This window comes from Schistocerca americana, chromosome 1, assembly GCF_021461395.2.
Source record: "Schistocerca americana isolate TAMUIC-IGC-003095 chromosome 1, iqSchAmer2.1, whole genome shotgun sequence".
Lineage (NCBI taxonomy): Eukaryota > Metazoa > Arthropoda > Insecta > Orthoptera > Acrididae > Schistocerca > Schistocerca americana.
The window spans coordinates 778,983,405-779,008,497 of NC_060119.1; the positions used below are offsets into that span (position 1 = coordinate 778,983,405).

At 41.5% G+C, this 25,093-nt stretch overlaps 1 protein-coding gene across 1 annotated transcript in view; it reads right to left on the reverse strand.

Moving 5' to 3' along the window:
- The window catches only part of LOC124594174 (probable 3',5'-cyclic phosphodiesterase pde-5), a 277,725-nt gene that overhangs the window by 48,681 nt on the left and 203,951 nt on the right, over positions 1 to 25,093 (reverse strand). Inside the window, exons 14-15 of the mRNA XM_047132534.1 lie at positions 24,357 to 24,437; positions 21,347 to 21,427 (exon numbers count right to left, since the gene is read on the reverse strand). Of these exons, the coding sequence (XP_046988490.1) occupies positions 21,347 to 21,427; positions 24,357 to 24,437 (162 nt within the window). The remainder of the gene's footprint in view (positions 1 to 21,346; positions 21,428 to 24,356; positions 24,438 to 25,093) is intronic.

The window sequence follows — 25,093 nt, forward strand, 5'->3', positions numbered from 1 at the left end:
TCATTACTAATACAAATTAGCAGAAAAATTTATTTGTCTACTTTGTTATTAATCTGTATAGATTTACTTACTTTATTAACCCTCTTATTAGTACCAATTTCGATGCGGAAAAAATACAAAGGAAAAAAAACCAGCTGATTACACCTGGGAATAGTCCTCTGCTCCCTGGCTAGATGCCTTGGATAAGTAAGCGACAGTCGTAAGAGTTTCTTTTCTCGATTTCTCGGAAAATATGCGGTAGTGGCCGCCATACGCTCGTATGACGATGAAAGATGCCTAGTTTTCAATTACCTATCGATTCCGTCAATTTTGAGTCGATTACGTGTCATGAACTTATTGTTACCAAAGAACAAAGGCGGTGTTGAACCAAAAAATCTTAGCCTTTCATTTTAGGTGGTGCACAAGCGAACTACCAAATATAAGTTGGATTGGCTCTCCCTGTCTGCGGCCTTCCTCATGTAAGTATAGATTCCAAGAGAACTGACCTGGGATACTGGCCCATCCCGCATTGTTGACAGAATTCATGAGTATTCCCCAGCGCCCATACCAGTCAGAGCCTACGTGGACCGCTATTCACAATCAGGAAAGAAATGGTAGTTGTTTTCCCTGCAAGTCTAAGACTGTCTGTCAGGCAAAAGATGTTTTTCTCCTACCTCTTTGAGCGTGTTGGCTATTTTCAGGATACGTAAACATGTTTTTCACACAACATGTAAGACCAATCTGAACTTGCCTGCAGACGTATATAAACAACAGCCTGTTTGATGTTAAAGTTCAAACAATTCCGTCATCTATCTGACAGCATAGTTTAATCAATTGTCACCAAAAGTTTGGAGCTGACTTGACTTAAGTTTAAAACTGTGTGCTGTGTAGCAGGAATAGGATGGGAACGTTTATGTCTGTAGGTAAACAAACTCCGGACGATGGACCAGTTGGGAAGCTGAGTTCGCGCTGCCACTCGTCCGCGTTCGGCGTGCTTAGCCTCAGCTGGCGCGCCGCCAGTGGGACACAAAGGGTCGGACACCCATCACCACCAGAGATTGGGAGCCGCAAGCACTATACTGTGTTCGTTGTACGAATAAACCAGATATAAACATAACACCATTCGGCGTTTCAGGTGGAGCGGAAGCCAAGCTGTGTCCACTACAGTTACGATCACAAGGATGTGTTTTATGCTATGTTACACGCACATAGACTGAGCAATAATATGGGACAACAGCTTTACCGGCAGCATTTGTATGGTGTGCTCGACGCTGTGAAAATGATTGTTTATCATGTTTCTACGATACTTATCACTCGGCTTCGCGTGAGACTACATCTGTGGTATAAAACGATGGACATAGTCCAAATAAAGAGTATTCGATTTTTCATTGTTCTCCTAAGAAATTAAATTGCTATGTTTTCTCAATTTAAGCATAAAATATCGATAATTACGAATGCATGTCTGAAATGAAATCAGAAATTTTTCATGCAGATGTAATTAGAAACAAGAAGGCGTACATTATTCATAAAAAATGATGATGGATTTTACAATTGCGAGATGTAGGTATTTCAAATTGAACGAAAAAAGGATATCCAAGACGAGACTTGTACTAGAAATCCATGAAATAGCACCAAGTCATCAACCTACGAGGCTACCGATTCCGCTGTACATCCAGTGTGCATTTCTATCTCAGCTATATCAAATATAGTCCCTCGAAAAACCGCAAAGCCGATTTTCTTCTGCAAATTTATGAAAAACATGAAGAACAACCTATTTATCGGCACTTTTGTAACTGTGTTCCACACGCGTGTTTCGCTACAGAGCAGGAAGCAACCTCACCCATTTTCATACTGCGTATTAACAGCGCGAGAATCAGAGCACAACTGTACAAAAATGTTCAAATGTGTGTGAAATCTTATGGGACTTAACTGCTATGGTCATCAGTCCCTAAGCTTACACTACTTAACCTAAATTATCCTAAGGACAAACACACACACCCATGCCCGAGGGAGGACTCGAACCTCCGCCGGGACCAGCCGCACAGTCCGTGACTGCAGCGCCTGAGACCGCTCGGCTAATCCCGCGCGGCACAACAGTACAGAGACTGTGACTGTACACGATTTTTGAAATAAAAACTAAATAGCTAAAGCGTGATTACGAAAAGGTTGATGGCTGTTAATACATTAGAATATCTTAAAGTTTCATTTAACGTAACTTAGTAATAAGATATCTAATACATAAGTAGGACCTACATCCACAGCGTAACAACACCAGTGTAAGTGTGCTACGGATTCTGAACAATAATCGCATTTCTGTTTATTTATATTATGTTTATTCTAGTCCTACTAGCCGTGGAATCGTGCCACTATCTGTCCATGTCAGCCCGGGCGCAGAGACGCCGTACGCATACTGTCGATTGAACAGTCTAACGCAAACTGCAGAATCGTAGTTTGATTTCTGCAACTAGTATACTGTTTATGATGGCGTTGCAGTCGTTACCAACGCGACATAAGTTAAAACAATGTGTAAATTTGGAAGTACAGAAACACACATACTTCAACCTACACTGAAAAATGGTGGGGAATTCAAAATTCGTCAAAGTTAAAAAGACCTACAAACCACATATCCATTCTGCAGGGAAATTAAAAAAAATCTAGAGATGCACATTCGTTCTACTTGGGCTAAAGACTTATGCAGTGGGCCCAAAAGAAAAGTACATGTGGAATAGATAGTAGCTACTAAGCGACAATAACCTAGCGAGCCACCACACAGCCGACAAATAAATAAAGTTATATGCGCCAGGCGTGTAGCAGAAAAACTTGAGAGCTAAACACATTTATATAACGTGACAAGGTCAATCGTAACCATCAAAAACGCAGTAAATACACATGACATGAAAAAGACATTTTTAGAGAGCAGCAGTCTGAAACATTTTCACGTGACACATTTCATGACGAGAAAATTCAGCTACGATGAGCAACAGAGTCCACTTACCACACAGTGCAGCCCCGTCTAGCGACTGAATGTTGAATAAAGAGGTCCAGCGACAGACAGCAGAGCTCAACCTGTTTGTAAACATATTCAAGTACTGCTCAAACACGATATTATTGCACTGGGTCGTTGTAGGAAACACGCGGCGACGTTGCAATAAATAAGCACAGTTCAGTAATTTCGATACCGTATATAAATGACGTAGTAAATAATAGGATTACCGATGATAATGGTAGCATTGATAGGGAAAGAAACATAAATGAACATGTGAAAGAGAGACTGTGAGCCGACGACTTCTGTTTGTTTTTCGCTTGTTTGTTTTGCTAATAATTAGAACCGGATATTGTTCAGAATTAGCCTATCGAGCATTTTATGTCCTTAAAAATATCAATTGCATTTTATAGGTAACAAAAATTAGCTGCTCGCGTAACTTCTGTGCTTTTATGTAACCTAAGCAATTACTTCTGACGCAAGTACATTTTAATTGAAAAAACATAAAACAATCTATATTATTATTGTTGTTATTTTGTACTCAATAGAACGTTCTTCATCACGATCAAAGGTAAGACGTTCCTGCTATTATTGGGACGTGCGAAAGTTGTTTATGAACAAGAGAAACAAGTTTTACGTAAGCTTGACGAAGCATTGAAACAATGTTTGATATGGTCAATGATTTTTTTCTGGGTTTGAGGCCGCATTGTCAATTATAGAATTTCGACGATTCGGAGCTGTTGCCAGGCATCTTTCTCAGAGCTTATTGCTGACTGCAGTTAGCAATATACCCTGAGGAATGCGCCTTGCAACAGTCGCCGAAACGTCGGAATTTTATAGTTGACAATGCGGCCTCAACCCCAGAAGAATTTTATTGACAGTGACAACAGCCGCGGAAGCCTACATTTACAGATGTTTGATGTGTTTCTTTATTATTTTAGCTCTTTTTTTAGGAAGCCACATTTTCTAGCGCTTTATGATAAATCTGTATTTTTTTCTTATTTATTTGTAGTAAACATCCCTCTGTTCCACATTACAAATCAACGGTTTTCGAATAAAACCAGAATTCAGCATTGACAGTTTCAATTCTGCTATAAAGACTATATTTTTAAGTAATAGACAGGGGGATAACTATATAGAACAAAAGTATTCTGTAAGTTACGCGACCCTTTATATAGACTGATGACCTAGTAGTGTGGTCCCTTTAATCATCCAACCTTTGTATATCCTCAATCAGTTTCTAAAAGGTTCACCCTTGCCGGTTTCTAGGGGAACATAGTAAGAGACGGATCACATATGCGAACAAGACGATCGAAATGAGGTAACGCCCAATAGGTATGCAACACACCTAACGTTCAGGTAACGCGGTTATGTTTTTGCTGAGCAAAGCTACTAGGGAAACTACGGCAGTCTACGCTAACTTACGGCACTCTACGGTAGTCTTACAACTCTAGTGATGCCTAAGGAAAGAAAATCGCACTGTCAATGCTTTACGGTCAATTGTGAAGATATTATCGACCCCTATTAGGCGCTAGCGCACGATAAACAGACGGAAGCGCTCTCACTCCCAGGTGCAATAATATTGTGGTTGATTAATAGATGGGCAGCTGCCGCCTGTCTCACTCCACAGGGCGATGGCCCCCGGGGCCAGACAAGCGCCACAGCCAATAGCCAGCTACCGCACCACCACCGCGTGCCTCTGCAAGCCAGTTTGCGGAAGGTTTTCGTGACCGTGACCGATCGATGGTGTGTGATAATTGCATCTACTAGCAAGGTTTGATTTATGCAGTATAGCGTACAGACTAAATCATTCAATTGTCAAGTCGTTTTTGTGCTGAAATGAACGAGTATTGTACCGAAAATGAAATCTGCACAGAAATAAACGAATTTCGCATCATACCTGGTCTATACCGTTATACTTTCGTCTGCCCTGTCATAAATGTTATGGTTCTAGCGAGATGTCTCTGATTTAGTTCCACATCTGATGTCATGCATCTCTAGAATTGATAAAACTACCGTATTTTGTATCCTCTTCCTTTACAGTACGTGACATATCCCGAGAACTATTTTAAGTACTCTAAGTCTTCCATGCACTTCTACTGTGTTTCACAAAGTCAAAGAATTATTCCACAGTACGTGAGAAAGGTTTACATGATCTTAATCCTTACGGTTTGATATGATTCATGCAACTACACGTGTTTAGCGGTACTCCATCTCTCAAATATATTATATTTACGTATTAAACTGGTGATATACCTTTCAATTCTCTGGAAGTCGTGAGAATGATACTTTACCTGGTTCATGTATTTGAAACATGCTTTTGAATTTAACCAATGCCTATGGTGCGCTACCATCTTGTCATTTGTCGCAGTTTGTTATTGGTTGTACTTACAAAAAACGACTATTATCAATACGCATCTCGCTGATAAATGCTGTGAGAGAGAACTCCTTCGCAGTAATAGACGTGGGCAGGACAGCAGCGTTTGAGGTTTGGACTTGTCAGTATGCTACTGATAATGTACTAATATCACGAACAGAACAGAATAATATCTCACCCGAATCTGTCTCTCACAATTTGAACATGCTGATGATTTAACGCCATCCAACAGTGCTTAGGACCATATGTTAAAGCAAAATCAACAGAGCAGTGCTGGACTAGCTTACAAGATACAAACCTTCAAGTGCCGCATAGCCACCTGACGTTTTCCGCGAACCATAGATGAAGCTATGTGGTGGGAAACACGTAATGCTACTCCACATAAAAATGCTAACATTACGCAGTATAAAGGTTTTAGATGTTCTGAGTACAACAGTTTATCGCCAATGTCGAGTTCACTATATGTTGCAAGAGCACAGTTCTTTCTTGATACCATTGTGAAGGGTCATTTTATTCAACAAGTACGTTTGAGCGGTAGTTTCTTTCTGACTAAGGCTGCGAAAGCTTATGATAGCAAGGAGCTTGTATTGCGACTTGTACTAAACTCCACATATAGGCTTATGGCTGCCGGCAGATCGAGCAGGCAGACGAACCAAGTCTACAGCGGCTTTAAAGTAAAATTATCAGAGCACAAGTGCATTGCTCTGCAGAACACATGCTTTTAACTGCTGTACAGCCACCTGACATCCCCCTCACAATATAGACGGAGCTACATGCCAGGGAATAGGCAGTTTAACTCAAGATAAAAACGTTCGCACTAGGCGGTATAAAGGTTCTGAAAACTGTGGTTACAATTATTTACCACCAATTCCGAGTTTTCTTCACGTTTCTGCTAGGAACTACTGTGAAATGACATCGTAAGAATAATAATCTGTAGGAATTACATTCACAGTCAGTGAAAATATATCCATTTGTATGCAAAAAATCGAAGCCATTGTATTAACCTGTTACACTGCACACTACATGGATGTTTAGGACCGTCGATGGATCGCACATGCTACAATTGATTCTTTCAGGTTTCCGGACGTATCTGACATTGTATGTTTACACACAACTTCCGTAAGTTGCAGGTTTAGAGCTAACGTTCAGTTAACTCCAAAATGTATTCTGATGAGGCGAATTTGAAGGCTAAGATATCGTCTGAGTGCTGCTCAAAACACTGTAGCACAATTGAGTCTTATACCACAGTCGCTTATAAGGGTATTTGTGCAGGAACATACGCTTAGTAGTATATTCACTTCATAGATTCATAAAGTAGGTCCCATGGTGAATTCAGTATGGTAGCAGCAGTACACTCATATTATAGATTCAAACATATGCTCAACTACACTACAAAGTTAGAGCACCAAACGGAAATTTTGCAAGGTTGCGTTTTTTTGCCACAAAACAGTGTAAACAGGTGATAGAGTAGAAACAATGTAAAAAATACAGAACATAAACAACTGAAACATACCCCTTATGGTAGACAAAAATATTTTGCGTGTTTTTCAACTTAGTGGATTTGTACACACATTCTGCCAACTGATTAATGTGCTCAGTATGGGGTGTGACCACCTCTGACAACAATACAGCCTGGCAACGACGGGGCATGCTGTGAATTATGTCATCAATGTCATGTTGAGGCAATAACGCCCATTCTTCCTTCTGATCTGCTCGCCAGTGTTGGAGAGCGGTTGGTGGGTGCCGACGTGATGAAGCCCGCCTCCCTAGTGCATCCCAGACGTCCTCTATTGCATTCAAATCGGGAGAGCGAGCAGGTCACGTCCTGCGTCCAAGAAAACATCAACTACATGTGCGCTATGAGGTCGAGCATTATCGTCTATCAATAGGAAGTCTGAACCCACTGCACCTCCCAACAACCACATATGAGGCCCCAAGATCTCGTCACGTTACCTGACAGCAGCTAAATCTTGTCGATTCACCTGTACAATTTTATGAAGAGGTGTTCGAGTAGACAACATAATCCCTGCCCACACCATTAGGAATCCATCTCGGTATCGGCCTCTTTCCACAATATTTGGGTCCCGAGATCGTGCTCCATGTTCCCTCCAGATGCGAATCCGTCAAGAATCACTCTCCAGACGAAACTGGGACTTCTTCTGTGAAAAGAGCATTGGCCCACCGTTCGACGAACCAGGTGACATGTTAAAGACTCCACTCTAGACGTTCCCTTCTGTGAAGACGCGTCAGAGATACTCATACAGCAGTTATCCGACAATAAAGACGACTCTATCGAAGCCTTCTGTACACCTTATAAAACGTCCAGTGGATTCTGTGAGGTCAGAAGGCAGTAGCCATGCAGTACTAAGGCTGTACCGATGTGTCCTTGCAGCCAAATAACGATCTTCTCTTTCTGATGTCACACGTTCTCAGCCCTGCTCTGGCCTTCAGGATACAGTTTCAGTCTCTAGGAAACGTCGCCACATCCGAGAAACAACAGAACCATTCACATTAAGCCATTGGACCACATCAGTTTGCGACTGTCTTGCTTCCATTGTTCCTAAGGCCCTTCGCCACAGAGAGTCTGGTAGGCGTCTTCTCTGTGACATAATGCACCATTTCTGACTGTGTACACAGCGCCTGTTGATGTGGGACTACACGGCAAAAACTACCACGTTTCATAAGTGCCCTGACGTCATCGTTCGCGTGGTTGTCCGTTGACCGGAATTCCATCATCTGTGCTTAAAACGATGGTACGGACATCAGTTGACAGTTTGTATGATTATATGATGAATTAGACACAGTATGGGGAAGTAGCAGTTTGTTGCTTAAATTTTGGACACTAGCGTAGCTGCAGTAGCAAATTCATACCAGAGATTCCGAACTATCTCTACAACAACAACGACACACTTTTTGGCAAAGGTCAGTATTATTCTTTAACTAACGCTGATTTTTGCTGTAGGTATTCCTTGGTGTGATGGAAATTTGATATCGGAGTTGACGAAACAAACTGCAATTATCCTTCCTATAAACAGGACGTGATCTACTGTCCAGGCTAGCATGATATTTTTAAGTAATTTTTTGGTGATTCCTCGCATACATACAGTTTATGTTATGCACCAGACACTCTACGTTGCCAGCGAATTTATAAATGGAGACAGTTGAGGAATCTAAAAACGTGAACTATATGTGAAACACTCTTGTAATCGACTGGCGGGATAGTGAGACTTCTATTAGCAAGCTTACAGCTTCCACAGGATTTCAAATTCATTTTCTGATGAATGACTGTGTGATTCCCCCAGAAAGGGCGCTTGTGCAGATTTTAATAACAGCTGTCAGGAAATATGCTGTGAAATGACCAAGCAAGTCATCTTGAGGATCCCTGCTGGATTGTAGGACATTCAAATTTGGTCGACGGTAATAAAACAGCTCCGACAATCGTCGAACTTAGAGTGTTTCAAGGTCATAAGGAGTATGAGGAGCATGTTATGAAGGCTACTCTGAAATATTCTGGGCGAAGTTTGGACTCTGAGTATCCCCATCATGGACGAATACGGCGGGAAATTGAACAATTTGTCTACTGCACAGTTTAGACTACATAAAACTTCACACCACACATCTACATGTTTCATCAAGAATTGTGAAAAGATGCCCCAAAACTGCAACAACTTGTCACAAAACTATAAAGAGGTTGAGTGATCTTAGCGCAATCTGCGTCATGTGCAGCCCAAGATGGCGATCTGGCGCAGTCTGCATGGTTCTAAGTGTAGTTTCTCTCTACCTCTTTTTTTTCCTCTGTCTCTGGCAAAAGCACTATATCGTATGAAAAATTTAGCATTGGTTTCTGTCGTTCTTGCAGTTCTATTCTTCTTCCAAAGTATTCTGTCATTATATTAATTATTTCGTCGACATAAACTTACCAGTTATGGAAGCTGTAGCGCTTCCTCATATCACTCTTATCAGGAACTTGTTTCCTCAGTCTCCCATTTCTATTGCTCCTGCTTTGTTTTTGTAGATTGCACATCCGTCTACGTACATTAGTTTCACTAGTCTCAGAATTGTTAATATCATATTACATTCTACTTTGTCGAAACCTATCTCTAGGTCCTCAAATGGCAATAACGCATCCTGAATATTGTTGTTACTTCTTTCAGTAATCAGCCACATATGTCGGAGTAGTTTCTCTAGTACATTTTATTTTACTGAAACGAAATTGATCTTTGTGAGTAGCTCTTCGATTTCTCTGTCTGTTCTTCTGCATGAAATGCTGGTCAGCGACTTGCAATCATGAAATTCCACACTGTTGTCCGATTTTTTATTTAGATGTACTGCTCCTCTTTTCTTCATTAATGTGATAATGCCTTTCTAGAAGTCCAGTGACACCTCTACCGTTTCATTGATTTTTTTCACCATCTCGATTAGCTATTTTTTTATGTAACTCCAATAGATTTTGGTTGCTCTGAGACTACATCATAACTCCCGCTGACTCGTTCCGGCTCAGATGGTCCACTGCTCTGTCAATCTCTAGTCCAGAACATGTATTCTCTTCATTAACATCCTCCTTCTGTTATGCTCTGGGAGAGTTCTCTTTTGCAAAGGGCTTCGATGTATTCCATCCATCTTGCTGCGGTCATCCCCGTCTTGGAAGTTTCCCACCGGCATCTTGGGGATTAAGCACTTTCTTCGAAGTAACATTAAATTTTGCAGTACCATGCATTGATTTTTTTTATGATCATCTATTTATGAAATTCTTCTGCATTTATTTTGATTTAAACTGCTTACATTTCCCTTTATTCGATTAAAAATTGTACTTCTGCCTTACTTTCCTGATCTTAGCAACCTCACATTTTATTTTGAACCAATAAGCTGCAGTTTCTCCCGAGTTATACAGCGCTGTTAAGCCTTTTATCCCTTTACTACCTAACTTGTTTCATCCATTAATCCAGTCCACTCACATCTTCTACTGAAATACACTTGCCACTTTTACTTAAGCTATTTATTATTGTTTCACAACGTTTTTAAATTCATAATATTCTGTCATAAATTTTAATTTTCCTCTTTATATCGGATTTTTCTCGAATTGAAGCATTTGTTCATCACTGCCAGTTTATGATCTAAGTATCTGACCCTAGCTGGATGCACTATGCAGTCCAGTATTTGAATTTTGAATCTTTATCCATCCCCAGTGAGCCCAGTCAAAATCACTTCATGTATCGCGGCCTTTCCCATATATGCATTATTTTCTTTTGATTTGTACGACAACCCTATAGCATCCATTGTAGAATTCTAAAAGCAGAAAGGAAGAAATACGAAAGGAAGCAATGAAGAAGGAAATGTTAGGGTTTAACGTGCCATCGACAACGAAGTCACTGTATAAGGGGGAAAAAACTCACGTTGGACGAACCCATGTCATTTCGTAATAAAGTTTCCCGACGCCCTCCTGACAGAGGAAAGCACGGAAAACCAAAACTGAATGACCAGGTGGGACTTTGAACAGTATCGTCTGAATACGGGTACGGTGTTTTGAAGGATACTGAGCGAGGTGCTGAGGTGGTGAAACACAGGACTCACATTCAGACAGTTAGGAGCAAGGCTTGTGAAGGTATAGCTAAACACGATGGATAGATTTTTTGTGTTACTTTTCTGTCCGTTAGTCTTTGATCGTTTAGAGTTTTTTTTATTATGTTCTGTAATGTGAAATGTTACCACTTTTTGCTTTATTTGTATCGCTACATGAATCTTCTTTTAACTGAGTGTGCAGAAGTGTCAATGCATGTTTCGATTTCTTTGTAATGCTCTCGTGAAGTACGCTGTGTGAAATCGAAAGTGGTACGCAACACTATCGTAAGAAATGTGATTAGAGAGCGATATCCGTAGTTGCAATCGAACAAAGTGCTGCGTCGTGACTCACGATTGTGTTGTGTAGTCGTGACAGACGGAAATACGCGAAAATGCATGACCGCGTCCTTATTCTTTGGTCACGGCTTAGACTAAAATCAACCTCTTTGTTAGACTGTGTGGATACTGTGAGTTTCGGGGAGTGCTATACACAGCAGTGAACATGCTTGCGCGAATAGACTGTGATTGAACTGCTTGCAGCTAACCGAACTGCACAAACTAATGTGTTTTCGAGTTACTATCTTGTTTGCAACTTAATGAACTGCCACACACGTTAAAGCGTTAACAGGCGCCGTGATGGCTTGAAAACTGCCTATGACTTATGGCACTATTTTCGTCAGAACTGTGATTTCGCGATCGTGATTGCTAGAAGTGGACGGACTGTAAATTCGCTATCAGCGAGTAAACGTACATTTTATACTGTTATAAAACAGTGTAAAGGCCGTTCATAAAGGTATAGTGCGTGTAAGGAACGTGTCGTAATCGCACACATACGAACTGGGATTTTATACAGCAACAACTACGACCTACGGGTCTGCGGTTAAAGGATTGCAACGGAGGATAATATTGGCGTCTGCATGAGCCAGTACCAATCAATAGGAAGCATCCGTGGTAGTTTTATGACTGATGAAGTTATGTTCATTATGCCGCCAGCACCGACAAGCCGCTGCTGATATCACGACGCATTGGCTACAAAAAGATAAGCTGCAATGTCTAGCGGTTTCCCCTGTAAACACTCTGAGAATTTCGTGTTGTTTTAAATATAATTTCCTTTACTCTTGTGGCAAACTTTTCTTCATACTTGCTTTCTTTAAAATAAATGCAAGTTTAATAAAATGTATTACAGTCATTGTTGACCATTCTGCAAATTATTGCTTTTTTTGTCTCTATCTTTCTCCTTTATTTTATTGTAGCTGTTATTGCCCTTGTCTTTTTTTTGGTGTTCTTTGGAGGGGTGTGTTTTCACGCAGGTGTGTTCTGTTTTTATTGGGCGCATTTACGCATTGGTGTTGTATCTCACGTATGTTATGGAGTCCGGCACTAAATTCTGAGCACCCACCAATCACAGATGAGCTGCTTAATCCCTATCGGTGCAAGTCGCGGTACCGGCCGCAAGTTTGATTTTGACAGTTGTCAACTACGTAAAAAGTGTTTACATTCAGTGAGACATCATATTACAACATACTGATGACCAAGTGCGAGTTTACTTGGCTCTTACAGTTACAACTGAACAAATTATAACCATTTTCTAAATTACTTACGAATTTATTTTCGGGAGTTTTCGTGTTTCACGTTCTTTTATTGTTTGTTGCCAAACTCTGACGCGGTTACTTTCGTTAAGCTTTGAAGTAAAACTGGGACCTTATGAGTTCAAATAATCGAAATTCACAGTCAAAATTAAGTAAAGCGGGTCTCTGAGAACCGTTTAATTCACCTATGGCTCAGTTCGTGACAGAACTAGGTAACACAGCAGGTTATGGTTTAAGTTCGTTACACTACTGAGCCATTTTCTTCGAAGGAAGTTGTGCTCCCCGTCTGGTCTCCCACATATACGTACCTCAGTGTTTCTCTAAATCAAAAAAAAAAAAAATGGTTCAAATGGCTCTGAGCACTATGGGACTCAACTGCTGAGGTCATTAGTCCCCTAGAACTTAGAACTACTTAAACCTAACTAACCTAAGGACATCACAAACATCCATGCCCGAGGCAGGATTCGAACCTGCGACCGTAGCGGTCTTGCGGTTCCAGACTACAGCGCCTTTAACCGCACGGCCTTCTGTAAATCACTTAAGACAAATTATGCGGTAGTTGCTTTCAAAAGAACTCGGCTCATTTCCATTCCCAATAGGAGCTTGTGCTCCGTCTATAATGACCTCACTGTCGATAAGACATTTAACCTCAATCTATGAATCTTCCTTTCTTTCTCAGCGTCTGTGTCAACCCGTCAGCACTATGCTCTAGTTTTAACTAATCTCATATTCTCCAGGCATTCTGCTTCCTGCTTTCTTCCCTACTGTGACGTTCTAGTCACTAAGAGCATTAAATTCTCTTTACATTTTACCTCTATTTCTTCATCTGTTACTCTTATTTCTTCACCATATTATTTTGATGTGGACGTGTAAACGACAACAGTGGTGGCTGATGTAGGCTTCGGTGCAGTTATGAGACGAATAACTGGGTCTCAACTTTGCTCATAACTTCTCACCCTGTCAGTTACCAGACTATTCAATATGATGACATCTCATACAACATCCACTGTCGCTGTTGTTATTGCTGTACAATAAAAGGATCAGAAATCTCAATTCTTTGTTCATTTTGCTTTACTAATACTCTCCTGATTCCACGTTTAATTTTGTCTCTAAGATACTGAAACTTATTAAATTCCACCACCAATCCGTACTACTTTGAAACTCAAAGTCTGTCTAATTGTCGCCCTATAACTAAAAGTCCCAGGAGGTTAATCGCCTATGTTACAACAGCAAATAGGTACGAGATGCGTTGTTACATGAACTCCACGAAACACAGAATGCATTCAGGACGTGTTCAATACAAGATCGTAGTTTTATCGGAGTGTAAGCCGAGTGGATTTCACTCGATGGCTAGTATGACCGGGGCCTGCTGACAAGGAGACTCACACAAGCAAACTCATATTCGTCGAATGTTCATCAATGGAAGGCTTAAAGTATGTTTCACTTTATAGTTGTAACGTTACTTTTAGACCTTCTTCTGACTTTTGGACAATTATGCGTTATTTACTTTGCAAGGCTAGTGACGCATACTGCATTTTAAATATTGAGTATAGGTTAGTGGGTATCCATATACCCTAGCATTAGTGCCCTCAACTGGCCACGGTTATTTGTATAAGTGCTGTACTTATACAGGTAATCATCAGCACTTACTGCACCGATCAGCCAGAATATCATGACCACAGACCTACTATCTACATAAACACGTCCAGCTGATAGCAGCATCACCTGGCGAAGAATGACTGCTAGTCAGACACACGTACAGTGCATGTAGTATCAGTGAGTGTGCTGTCCGTGCATAGAATGGCGAAGGCAAGGATCTGTCTGAGTTAGACCGAGGACAGACTGTGATGGCCAGGAGGCTCGGCAAGAGCGTTGCGCAAACTGCGTGACTTGTCGGGTGTTCGAGGATCACTATGGTGAGTGTCTTCAGCACGTGGCGAAACCAAGGTGAAACCACATCCAGACGTCATGGGATTGGGCGGCCACCCCTCATTACAGATGTCGGACGTTGTAAGCTGGGCAGACTGGTAAAACAGTACGGGTGTCGAACTGTGGCGAAACTAACATCAGGTTTTAATGCTGGGCAGAGTACAAGTGTGTCTAAACACGCAGTGCAGCAAACATTCCTAACGATAGACCTCTTCGGCCGACGATCCATGCATTTGGCAACATTAATACCACGACATCAGCAACTACGACTGAACTGTGCTCGTGACCATCGGCACTGAATGTAGAGACAGTGGTAGATCGTTGCATTGTCTGATGAACCCCGGACCTGCTTCATCGTGCCAATGGGAGGGCGAATAAACGTCGTCTTCCAGGAGAACAGCTCCTTCACACCTGTACTGCGAGACGGAGACAAACTGGCGTAGCTCCATTATAGTGTATGGAACATTTACGTGGGCATCCATGCGTCCAGTGGCACTCGAGCAAGGCATCATGACCGCCAAGGAGTAACGTACACTTGTTGCAGACTACGTACACCCCTTCATAGCGATCATGTTTCCGACGGCAGTAGCTTTCAGCAAAATAATGCGCCTTGTCACAAGGCCAGAAGTGTGATGGAGTGGTTCGAGGAGCACAGTGCCGAGTTCTGATTCACGTGTTGGGCCCCCAGCTCGCCAGATCTGAACACGATCGGACACATCTGGGATGCGATTGAACGTGGCGTCAGAGCTCATCGCCACTCTCCCTGGAATTTACGTGAATTGGGAGACTTGCGGGTGCAGATGTGGTGCAAACTCCCTCCAGCGACCTACCAAGGCCTCATTGCTTCCATGCCACGACGCATCGCCGCTGTTATTTGTGCCACAGATGGATATATCGTCTATTAGGTACGTGGACATAATGTTCTGGCTGATCAATGTATGTAAGTAGATTATAGATTTTGACATAGATACTTACAATACTTTTATGTTATGTATGGCTGGTATGAATCACTGTTAATCATGTTAATAGTTTTACTTTTCTTATGTATAACTAGGCCTGTTGTGGATTTCGCTTTAGTTAATTGAACTTAGTTGGTTACAACACTGTTTGTCTATTTGTAACAGATCTGAAGATGACAATGTCCGAAACAGGTAATTTCGAATTGTACAATTTATGTGATCAATACGGACATGTATAACTAAACGTTCAATGTTTCTCATAGCATTCTGAAACAATACGGGAACGATGGGCAGTTGTTGAATATACAGGCCACCCATGTGGTGAGCTGTAGTGTAGGACGTGATCGGACAAAGTTCAAACGTCTTCTCACAACGACAAATGGTTCAAATGGCTCTAAGCACTATTGGACTTAACATCTGAGGTCATCAGTCCCCTAGACTTAGAACTACTTAAACCTAACTAACCTATGGACATCACGCACATCCATGCCTGAGGCAGGATTCGAACCTGCGACCGTAGCAGCAGCGCGGTCCCGGACTGAAGCGCCTAGAACCGCTCGGCCACAGCGGCCGGCTCACAAGGACACCGCTGGCTTAATTTTCTACACCTCAGTCGCGCCTTGCTTCTACATGCTAAATATCCCTAACATTCATTTCTACAACACTCCTACAGAATACCAACAGCTGTGAAGTTAAGAGAATTGTGTCCTTTAAGTGCTACTGTGTCTACAAGGAGCAGGACCACTGCCTCCAGTTTCTTGTGAATATGAAGTGAGGACACCATCTTAAATGTCGCCTTTTCCCTCATTGGAATTTTTGCAGTCTGTTATTAATGCTGCACCTAATCCTTTTAAATAATTCTTCGTAGCAACTAGTTTGGCTGATTCGCTCAGTAGGGTGACGACTGGAACTGTCTAGTGATCCGGCCAAAACGGTGTGACGTTTAGTAATTTGATTTTCTGGTTCTCCTCTGTTCTGATGACAGCTCCACGGTAGCTACACGTGTGTTGGTGAAAATCGACAAATGAGGTGCCATAAGTGGACCGGAGGTTGACTACTGTCGATTATTTTACCTAACAGCCACAAAAGTGTAGGCGTGGAGCTCACCTTGCAGGCTGCAAGTAGCGGCTAGTCGTAGCTGCTGAAGCACGCAGGAAATTCGCTGAAATAGAGCGCTGCAACGCCAGTCGGTCCCCAGCGTGGGAAATAAAATTCGTGAAACACAAAAATCTGTGTTGCTGCGTTTCCTGAGATTCTTACAATTTAACAACGTTGATAGTCATGTATAATATATGCAACGCTTTGAACGCAATGAACATTTCATTTTATTAAAATTTCCAGGTGGTTCATAAGTTTCAAACTGTGAAGTTCTTGAAGTGCTAAACTGAAAAAGACATATTTCTTCTCAAGGTCATAAATTAAGCAATTTATAAGTATCACGAATGTGGCAATTTTTATGGTATCCCAGTAGCTAACAAAATTCATGAAACTTGAGTCACACTAATGATATGAGTCATTATTAATACTTAACGTTAGTATTAAATGATATTGAGTACTCTGTCTGCTTTTCCCTTTTCATTTCTTTTTATGGAGTCGCTGAAATAGGAGCAAAATTTCAGTTAATTCTTATTTCATTAATTTTGTAACCAATATTACCAAAAAACACAGGTGTGGGTATAATTCAAATACTTCTAATTTCTAAACAGTGCTGATAACTCCTAGTGAATAATTCATTAAGCTATTAATTACATCATTTAATTTTACTTAACTGTTATCTAAACCACTTATGTGGTCTGCCTCAAATAGAACATTGCAAAGCTTTGGTGACAGGTTCTAGGAACACTTCCGCACAATCCGAGCTAGGAATCGTTTCTTATCACGTTTTAATTTAGATCGCTTTCTTGTCTGTCTGCTCGGTAGCTCAGGACTGGATGACAGAGCAATAACAATTCACTTTCTTGTATGGTGTGTGGGTGAGGTTACTTTGTGTACCACTGCCATTTCCCCCTTGCCCTATCGCAGTTGCGAATGATTTGCAGGAAGAACGATTGTTGAGTGAACTCGAATATCTGCAGTCTTTAGTTTCACTGTCTTTTCGCGAGATATACATAGGAAGAAGCAATATATTGGTTCAGTCAGGTGAAGAGAAACTGAAATAAATATGGAATGAATCACGCGTCTCTGCTGTAGTTTCACCAAAATTCTTGAAATCGGTTGAAAAATTTCACACACAAGAGACTAAAATAAAGAAAATAATTATTTAAATAAAAATGAATTTTCAATATACCACGTTTTAAATCGGACTAAAAATAATAAAATATTTTCTCCTAGGCCATACAGATTCCTAACCACATAAGTTAGTCCTAAAAATTTGAGTTTGTAAATTTTTAATAGCTACAAGAATGCTTGTCAGATTTAAAACGAAAGATGTGGAGTACGCACAATACGAAATTTATAAATGAATTGTTCACTTCATTGCTATTATATATTGCATGCGCACCACGTGTTTGGGTCTTACAAGAATTTTCATAACTATTAAAAATTCACAATCACAAATTTTGAGGACTATCTGAATGGGGTAGGAATCTGTATGGGGTTAAGAAATATTATTTCATACTTTTCAATCTGATTTAAAGGCGAGGTATATTAAAAATTCAGTTTTGTTTAAATGATCTTTAGTTACATTCGTGTGAGCTTTGCAATCATCCTAAGCATAAAAAAATCCGTCGTCATTCACGTAAATTTTGAACAGTACATGTAAAAAATTGGGTTTGCATTTCACAAGCATGTCCGAGCTTTCTATTATCATAAAAGACTTCTTTTGTGTTATGTAAATCAATTCAGGTCGTTAAGGATGTATCATGTTTTACATTTTTTAGAAATTATTGGCATGTGTGTTTATTTTATCCTGCATTTTCTTTAACGCATTATTTCTTCTCGTAGCATAGTGTTATTGCAATCTTTGCCAACTCAACTCAAATACGAAACTTTCCACAATCCAATTTTTAATTGAGCAGTTTTACTGGTTTTATCTTTTTTAAGCCTTCCTGTTAACATCTAGGGTTTAGATTCTGGACACCCTTCACACGAAGACAGAGGGATGTGCTGATAGTGGTGCGCCCAATGACAGCATTGACACAGGAGTAGCACTACGTCTTCAAATAAGATGAGTCACGGTTCTGCGTACAGCATTACGATGGATCTGTCCGTGAAGCACTTCTATCCCAGCACATGGCATGATGGTGTGGTTTGCGATTGCGTACACAACACGATCACCTCTGGTTCGCAAATACGATAATTTGGAGAGCGGATTTGTATTTCTAACATGTTGCGGTTGAGGTCTCTTGATATCTCCCAGTAACACAATCTAAGATCCTAAGATTACATGTTGCTCGTGCTTTCCTGTACTGATTGGGTACAGAAGGTCTTCACCTGTTGGCCATCAGCACTTACTTCAGGTCAGTCACACATCGGAAACATCTTATCATGAGTTTCTGAGAGGCAGATATGCCACTACTCACCAACCAGTACGACTGATGAACTCTGACGGAGAGTTGAGGCAACATGGAATGATATACTCGTATCTGTCATTCATTATCTGTTCGACTCGATGACCAATTGGATTAGAGCCGTTTCTGCAGCCAGACGTTGCAGCTCCGTGTACTAAATTTCGTATCCTATATGTCTCAAATTACGTACTAATTTAATCACTTATTATTTCTCCTATTCTTTATATGCGCAATACGAAAAATATCTTTATTTCAGTCTTCCTAGTGTTGCAGTTTTAATGCCCACTAGAGTGGAAACACAAAACAGACTCTTTGAGTGATTTTAAATACACTAATTGTATCAGACAGGAGTAATACCTTATCCATAGCATAAAATATATTTTTTGCTGTTTAAGCTCACTTGCTTTTCTTAAGCAATTTGTATCACTGAAATGTATCCAATAATTCCCTAGCATTAACGGTAGTTGTTTTGTGGTTTCCAAAATCGTTCTGGCCTATCCACATCCACAGAGATTTTTCTAGTAGTATCATACGACTAAAGATCTACCTTACAGTATCACTTCGAGGGCAATCATCGCGCTACTGATAACAGGTTATGTATTTACAAACAGAGAAACTACCACACTCATTAGTCTGGTATGAAGCACATACAGTGAGCGGAATGGTACGTATGTAATATCTTTCCTTCAGACAAGATTTCCAGAATGCAGTAACACAGGAAAACAAATGCTTTAAGAACTTTATCACTGACTGAAACTGTAAAGAATCAGAAAACATGACATTTTCTGTTTGTAAAGCAATCCTCATCTATTGAAATGAATTAATGGAAGAAATCATTATGTACATTTAAATTTGCTACATACTTACAACTAAACTTACATGGAACTATGACAGGCGTTCAGTAAGTAATGCAACACTTTTTTTCTCGCCCACTTCCGGTTGGAAAAGATGCGAAATTTGTTTTGAGAAATCGTGGAATATTTCCGCTTCAGCCCCTACAATTTCTCTGTAACGAAGTTGTGTTCTAAGAAGAGACCTGTCATTGAGTTTCTTTTGACGAAAACCAGAACACACAGATATTCATTGGCACTTGCAGAATTTCTACGGGGACCATGCAGTGGACAAAACCACGACGAGGTGTCTGTCATCATTGCAATAAGGTTCGGCAAACTTGTCCGACCCCCGCGTACCGGCCGACCGCATATTGCTGTGGCTACTACAATGTTGGGAAGTGTGGACACTCTCATTCAAGGTGATCGACGGATCACAATGAAACACCTTGCTGGTAAAATGTACGTCTCTGTTGGTAGTATTGACACACTCGCCCACCAGTTAGGGAGCTCAAAGGTATGTGTCCGCTAGGTTCCTCGCTACCTAGCAGAAGATCATAAAGAGCAACGAAGGCCCATCTGTACGGAATTGCTTGCACGTTACGGGGATGATCGTGCCAACGTTTTGTGGAACATCGTCACAGGCGGTGAAACACAGGTTCATCACTTCGAACTGGAGTGGCACTACACTACCTCTCATCCGAAAATAAAGTTCAAAGCCGTACCTTCGTCCGATAAAGTCATGCTGAAGGTGTTCTGGAAGTCTGAAGGGGCTATTCTGTTTGATATCCTCCCTCATGGTGCAACGATGAACTCTGCAGTGTATTGTACTACCGTCAGGCAATAGAAGAAACGACTTGAGCTGTTCGTCGCCACAAAAATGCAAAGTTTCTTCTTCTCTGTGGCGACGCAGACGTCACACAAGTTAGCGCACCATAGGGGAGCTTACAAAACTTCAATGGACTGTTCTTCCTTATCCACCATAAAGCCTATATCTCGCACCTCCAGATGTCCATTTGTTTGGCCCAATGAAGGTTGCACGCCACGAGAAGCAGTACGTGGATGATGGGGAGGTTATTGATGCAGCAAGACGTTGGCTTCGACGTCATCCAGTAGAATGCGGGGATACAGGCCGTCTCAGTAATGTGGCGTGACGTCGCCGTGTTGAATGGAGATAATCTTGAAAATTATGATTTTGTGGTGAAAAGAGCAGCGAATAATATCGTATATTGGAATCATAAATAAAACTAACATGCTTTCAGAAAAAAATGCCTTGCTTTACTTACTGAACGCCCCTCGCATAAGAAAAGTTTCAGGAATTTTCCAGAACTTAAAAGAACTCAGTATGTTAGTATGGAGAGTCATGGTATACGTAATAATCTATGGGGGCAAAATTTCATTTATTATTTTCTGCAAGTTACCAAAGAGAATATATTTCTTTTTTAAGACAAAGCGGGTGCTCTAAGCATGTGTTATGCTCTCATAAAACATTGACTGTTATGGTGCTGGGTGTTTATTAGTGCAGGATATTTTGAGAGACTAGCAAAGCTACTAAATGTAACTAAATTAACATCCCATCTATAAAACGTCCCAATTGAAAATATTAATTTGAGATGTGTTTCTTATTGTCACCTGAATTTCTGCAAGGTCACATTTCTTGTCGCGATCCATGAGAGGGGCGGGCATTTGGCCCGCCAACTTCTCAGCATCGCCCTGAAAAATTTGTATACTGCACATGAGAGCAACGTAACTGGATATCGGGTGCTTAGGCAGCAATTAGCAGCTCGTGGTAGCTTCAGCTCTTTCACTCAGGTAAGCACTTCTGTCAGAGTATCATCTGAATGTCCAGATTTTGCGAGTCTTTCTTACTGACTGGTTTCACAAATCTCGAACGTAAAAAAAGAAGGAAAGAAAAAATAGCTGACACGCTGACAAGAAATGTTACTGTTGTGATGTAGTAAGCTTCTGGAGAGCTACATAGAAAAAGAAGGAAAAAGTTTTTCATGGTGAACGGTAATTAGAACTTCAAACAATTATCTTAAGCTCCAGAATTCTCAAATAAAATGTCGATGAAAAGATTAATACCAAGTGTTCTCCATAAGAGTTCTAGTGCTCAAGAAAATTGCCTGAAATACGACTGGCTCATCCAATTACAGAAAGTAGCTGGTGCGCGTTGTCCAGTGTACCATCTGCCCGGCTACTAATTCTGAAGAGCAATAATGCCTTCACAAAATTTATAAGAAGATTGCTGTTGCAATCTGGGAAGTTTTTGTGGCTTGAAATGCATTTGAAATAAGGGGAAGCGAACGTTCAACGACAAATTAAAGGCGTGCACACTTCATTATTACAGATTTAACTGACTATAGCATTTAACAGAAGTAAAACGAGATAGATTGAACGACACGACCAACGTATCCACAACTGCATTACTGTGGCAGACCTACTCAGCCATATACAAATCCTGAACTAAACTGAAACTAAACTCCGTCCGAACAGGTCTTGGAAGGCCTGACGATACTGACATACCGCCGTGTCACCCTCAACCTATAGGCTTTGCTGAATGTGGATATGGATGGCAGGGGGTCAGCGCGCCGCTCTCCCGGCCGTTCTCAGTTTTCGTGACCCGAGCCGCTACCTCGCAGACAAGTAGCTCCTCAATTTGCCTCGCTAGGGCTGAGTGCACACCGCTCGCCAACAGCGCTCGGCAGACCGGACGGTCACCAGTCCAAGTGTTAGCCAAGCCCGACAGGGCTTAACGTCAGTGATCTGACGGGGACCGGTGTTATCACTGCGGTAAGGCAGTTAGCCCATATACAAATAAAACCAAATTTAATTGATTTATAAGGAACATTTCTGGGAGAAGTAGTACGAGGGTAATCCCAAAAGAAGGGTCTCCTATTTTTTTATAAATACATAGACCTGTTTATTTCTACAATGGTTTACATCAGTTTACAGCTTGAACATTTAGCTATTTTTCGACATAATCACCATTTCTGAAGATGCATTTTTGTAAACGCTGTGGCAGTTTTTGTATGCCCATGTCATACCAGCTCGCCGCCATGCTGTTCAAAAAGCTATGAACCTCTTCTTTCACCTCTTCGTCCTAATTGAATCGCTGGGACCCCAATTAACGCTGACAGGTACTGTGACACTCTGAAAAAACTCAAACGGGCAATTCAGAGCCGGAGAAGAGGACTGTTGAGCAAGTGCGTACACATTCTCCATGACAACGCTCGCCCACACATCGCTCGGAAAACCGTTGCTCTCCTGCAACAGTTTCAGTGGAACATAATCACCCACTTGGCGCCCATTGACTATCTATCACCTGTTCCCTCTGTTAAAAGAATATTTGGCCGGAAAGCGATTCAACTCCGACGACGAGGTGAAAGAACAGGTTCATAACTTTCTGAACAGCATGGCGGCGAGCTGCTATGACATGGACGTACGAAAACTGCCACAGTGTCTACAAAAATGCATCGACAGAAATGGTGATTATGCCGAAAAATAGCTAAATGTTCAAGCTGTAAACTGATGTAAATCATTGTAGAAGTAAACAGGTCAATGTACGTATGAAAAAATAGGAGACCTTATTTTTGGGATTACCCTGGTAATTTATTCCTATTGGTAAAAAGAAAAATATGTTTAAATAGAATTTTTCTTTCTAATCCAGATCAGTTTTCGATTGGTCGGCGGTGTGATATTTGTCTTATAAACGAAGGCATACATTTTATTGGGGAAGTTAAAAGAGAATCTTTGGAAGAAAAGCGATGGAGTTCTCGTGAAACCCTGTAATGTCAATTTAGAGAAACTATATTCGAAGACAACCCTACAACCGTCGTACATCTCGCGTAGGGATTATGACAATACGATAAAAAAGGATTATGGCGCGTACACAGCAGAGTGTCATTTCTCCTTCGCTCAATATGCGAATGGAATAGGAAAGTAAAACAAAAAAATTTGTACACCGTATCCTCCAGAATGTGCTGTGGTTGTCGAGTATATATGTACAGATGTAGATTTTTCGTACTACCGCGTCATTCTTGCCGATGTTTCGGCCTTCTTGCTGCAGTCTTCTTCCAGGAACGGGCAGCACACTGTGCGCAGTAAGAAGGCCGAAACGTCACATAGGAAGACACTGCAAGAATCACCAGATACCTGCCGTACCCAAGAACCTTTAACGCAATCTACAACTGCCACGAAAGTGCGTAGGCACTTATCCGCTACACGGATTCAGTCCGGAACAGACCAGCGTCCCCGAGTCACGGAAGCGGCGCGTTAACGTGCTCGGCTATCTGAGAGGGTATTTCAAGGATGCAGTTTGCTCACTGGAAGAAGGTCGGACCTAGAGCATTGACCTAAATGGGGCCTACGTGGAACAAAGGGCAAATTTTCTTTACGTCAAACACAATGTGTCTCAGTCAGCTCGAGGCATTTTAACCACCTTATTGCACAGCTAAAAGTCACTACAGGTGTGGAGTAACGAGACATAAGATGGAAGATGTGGACTGCAGGGGTGAAGCGCACCGCGTGTAGCCGGGCAGACGGCAGCTGGAGAGCGCTCAGCTGCCACACACACACACACAGACACACACACACACACACACACACACTCAGAAACAGAGAGGAGAGCCTGGCCTCCCACCTGTGAGGCGGCTTGCTGGTCCGGCTGCCGGCGGTCCATCATCGGGATCGGCGTCCTTCCGGCCGCTCTTTCTGCGTCACCCTACAAGCAACATCCATTTCCAAGCCTCTTCACCACTTCACTTAGCGCAGTCTTCTCCATAACAGTTTCTCTCGTCTACTGCCATTAGCTGATGCGGCCGCGCATGCAGGTAATGTACTAGAGGCGTCTCAATGCAAACAGTGACATTTATCTCTCCATAAGCTATCATATCGTGAAAACTTGTGTCTTGAAAGTACCCCGAAAGACTATTTCCAAAACAGTACAAAACTTAAAAAAATCTATGTCCTGTTGCGTCAAGGCAAATCAGTAGAGACGTTGATGTCAGCATTTTTATCGAGACTCCTCAGGTTTATCATACTACGAAGACTGTGCAGAAAGTAAGGTCCGATCGGTCGAGAAATGGAAACCACTGTCAATAACATAAACATTTTATTTGAAGTAGTCAGCTACACCTCCAAGGTACTTCTCTACATAGTTGCCGCACCGACTTAGACATTTGCTGTAGCAGAGGGCAGACGCATGTGCTTTCCGTCAACTTCCTGTGCTGGTCTACAGCTCGTTGTCTCCGTGCCAAAATGTTATCTTCATAGCCAGCTCTTCGTTTCAGCAGAGATTGAACTCGGGGGGGGGGGGGGGGGGAGACAATTAGGGCTGTATTATAGGTGATCAAACACTTCCCGTCGAAAACGCTGCAG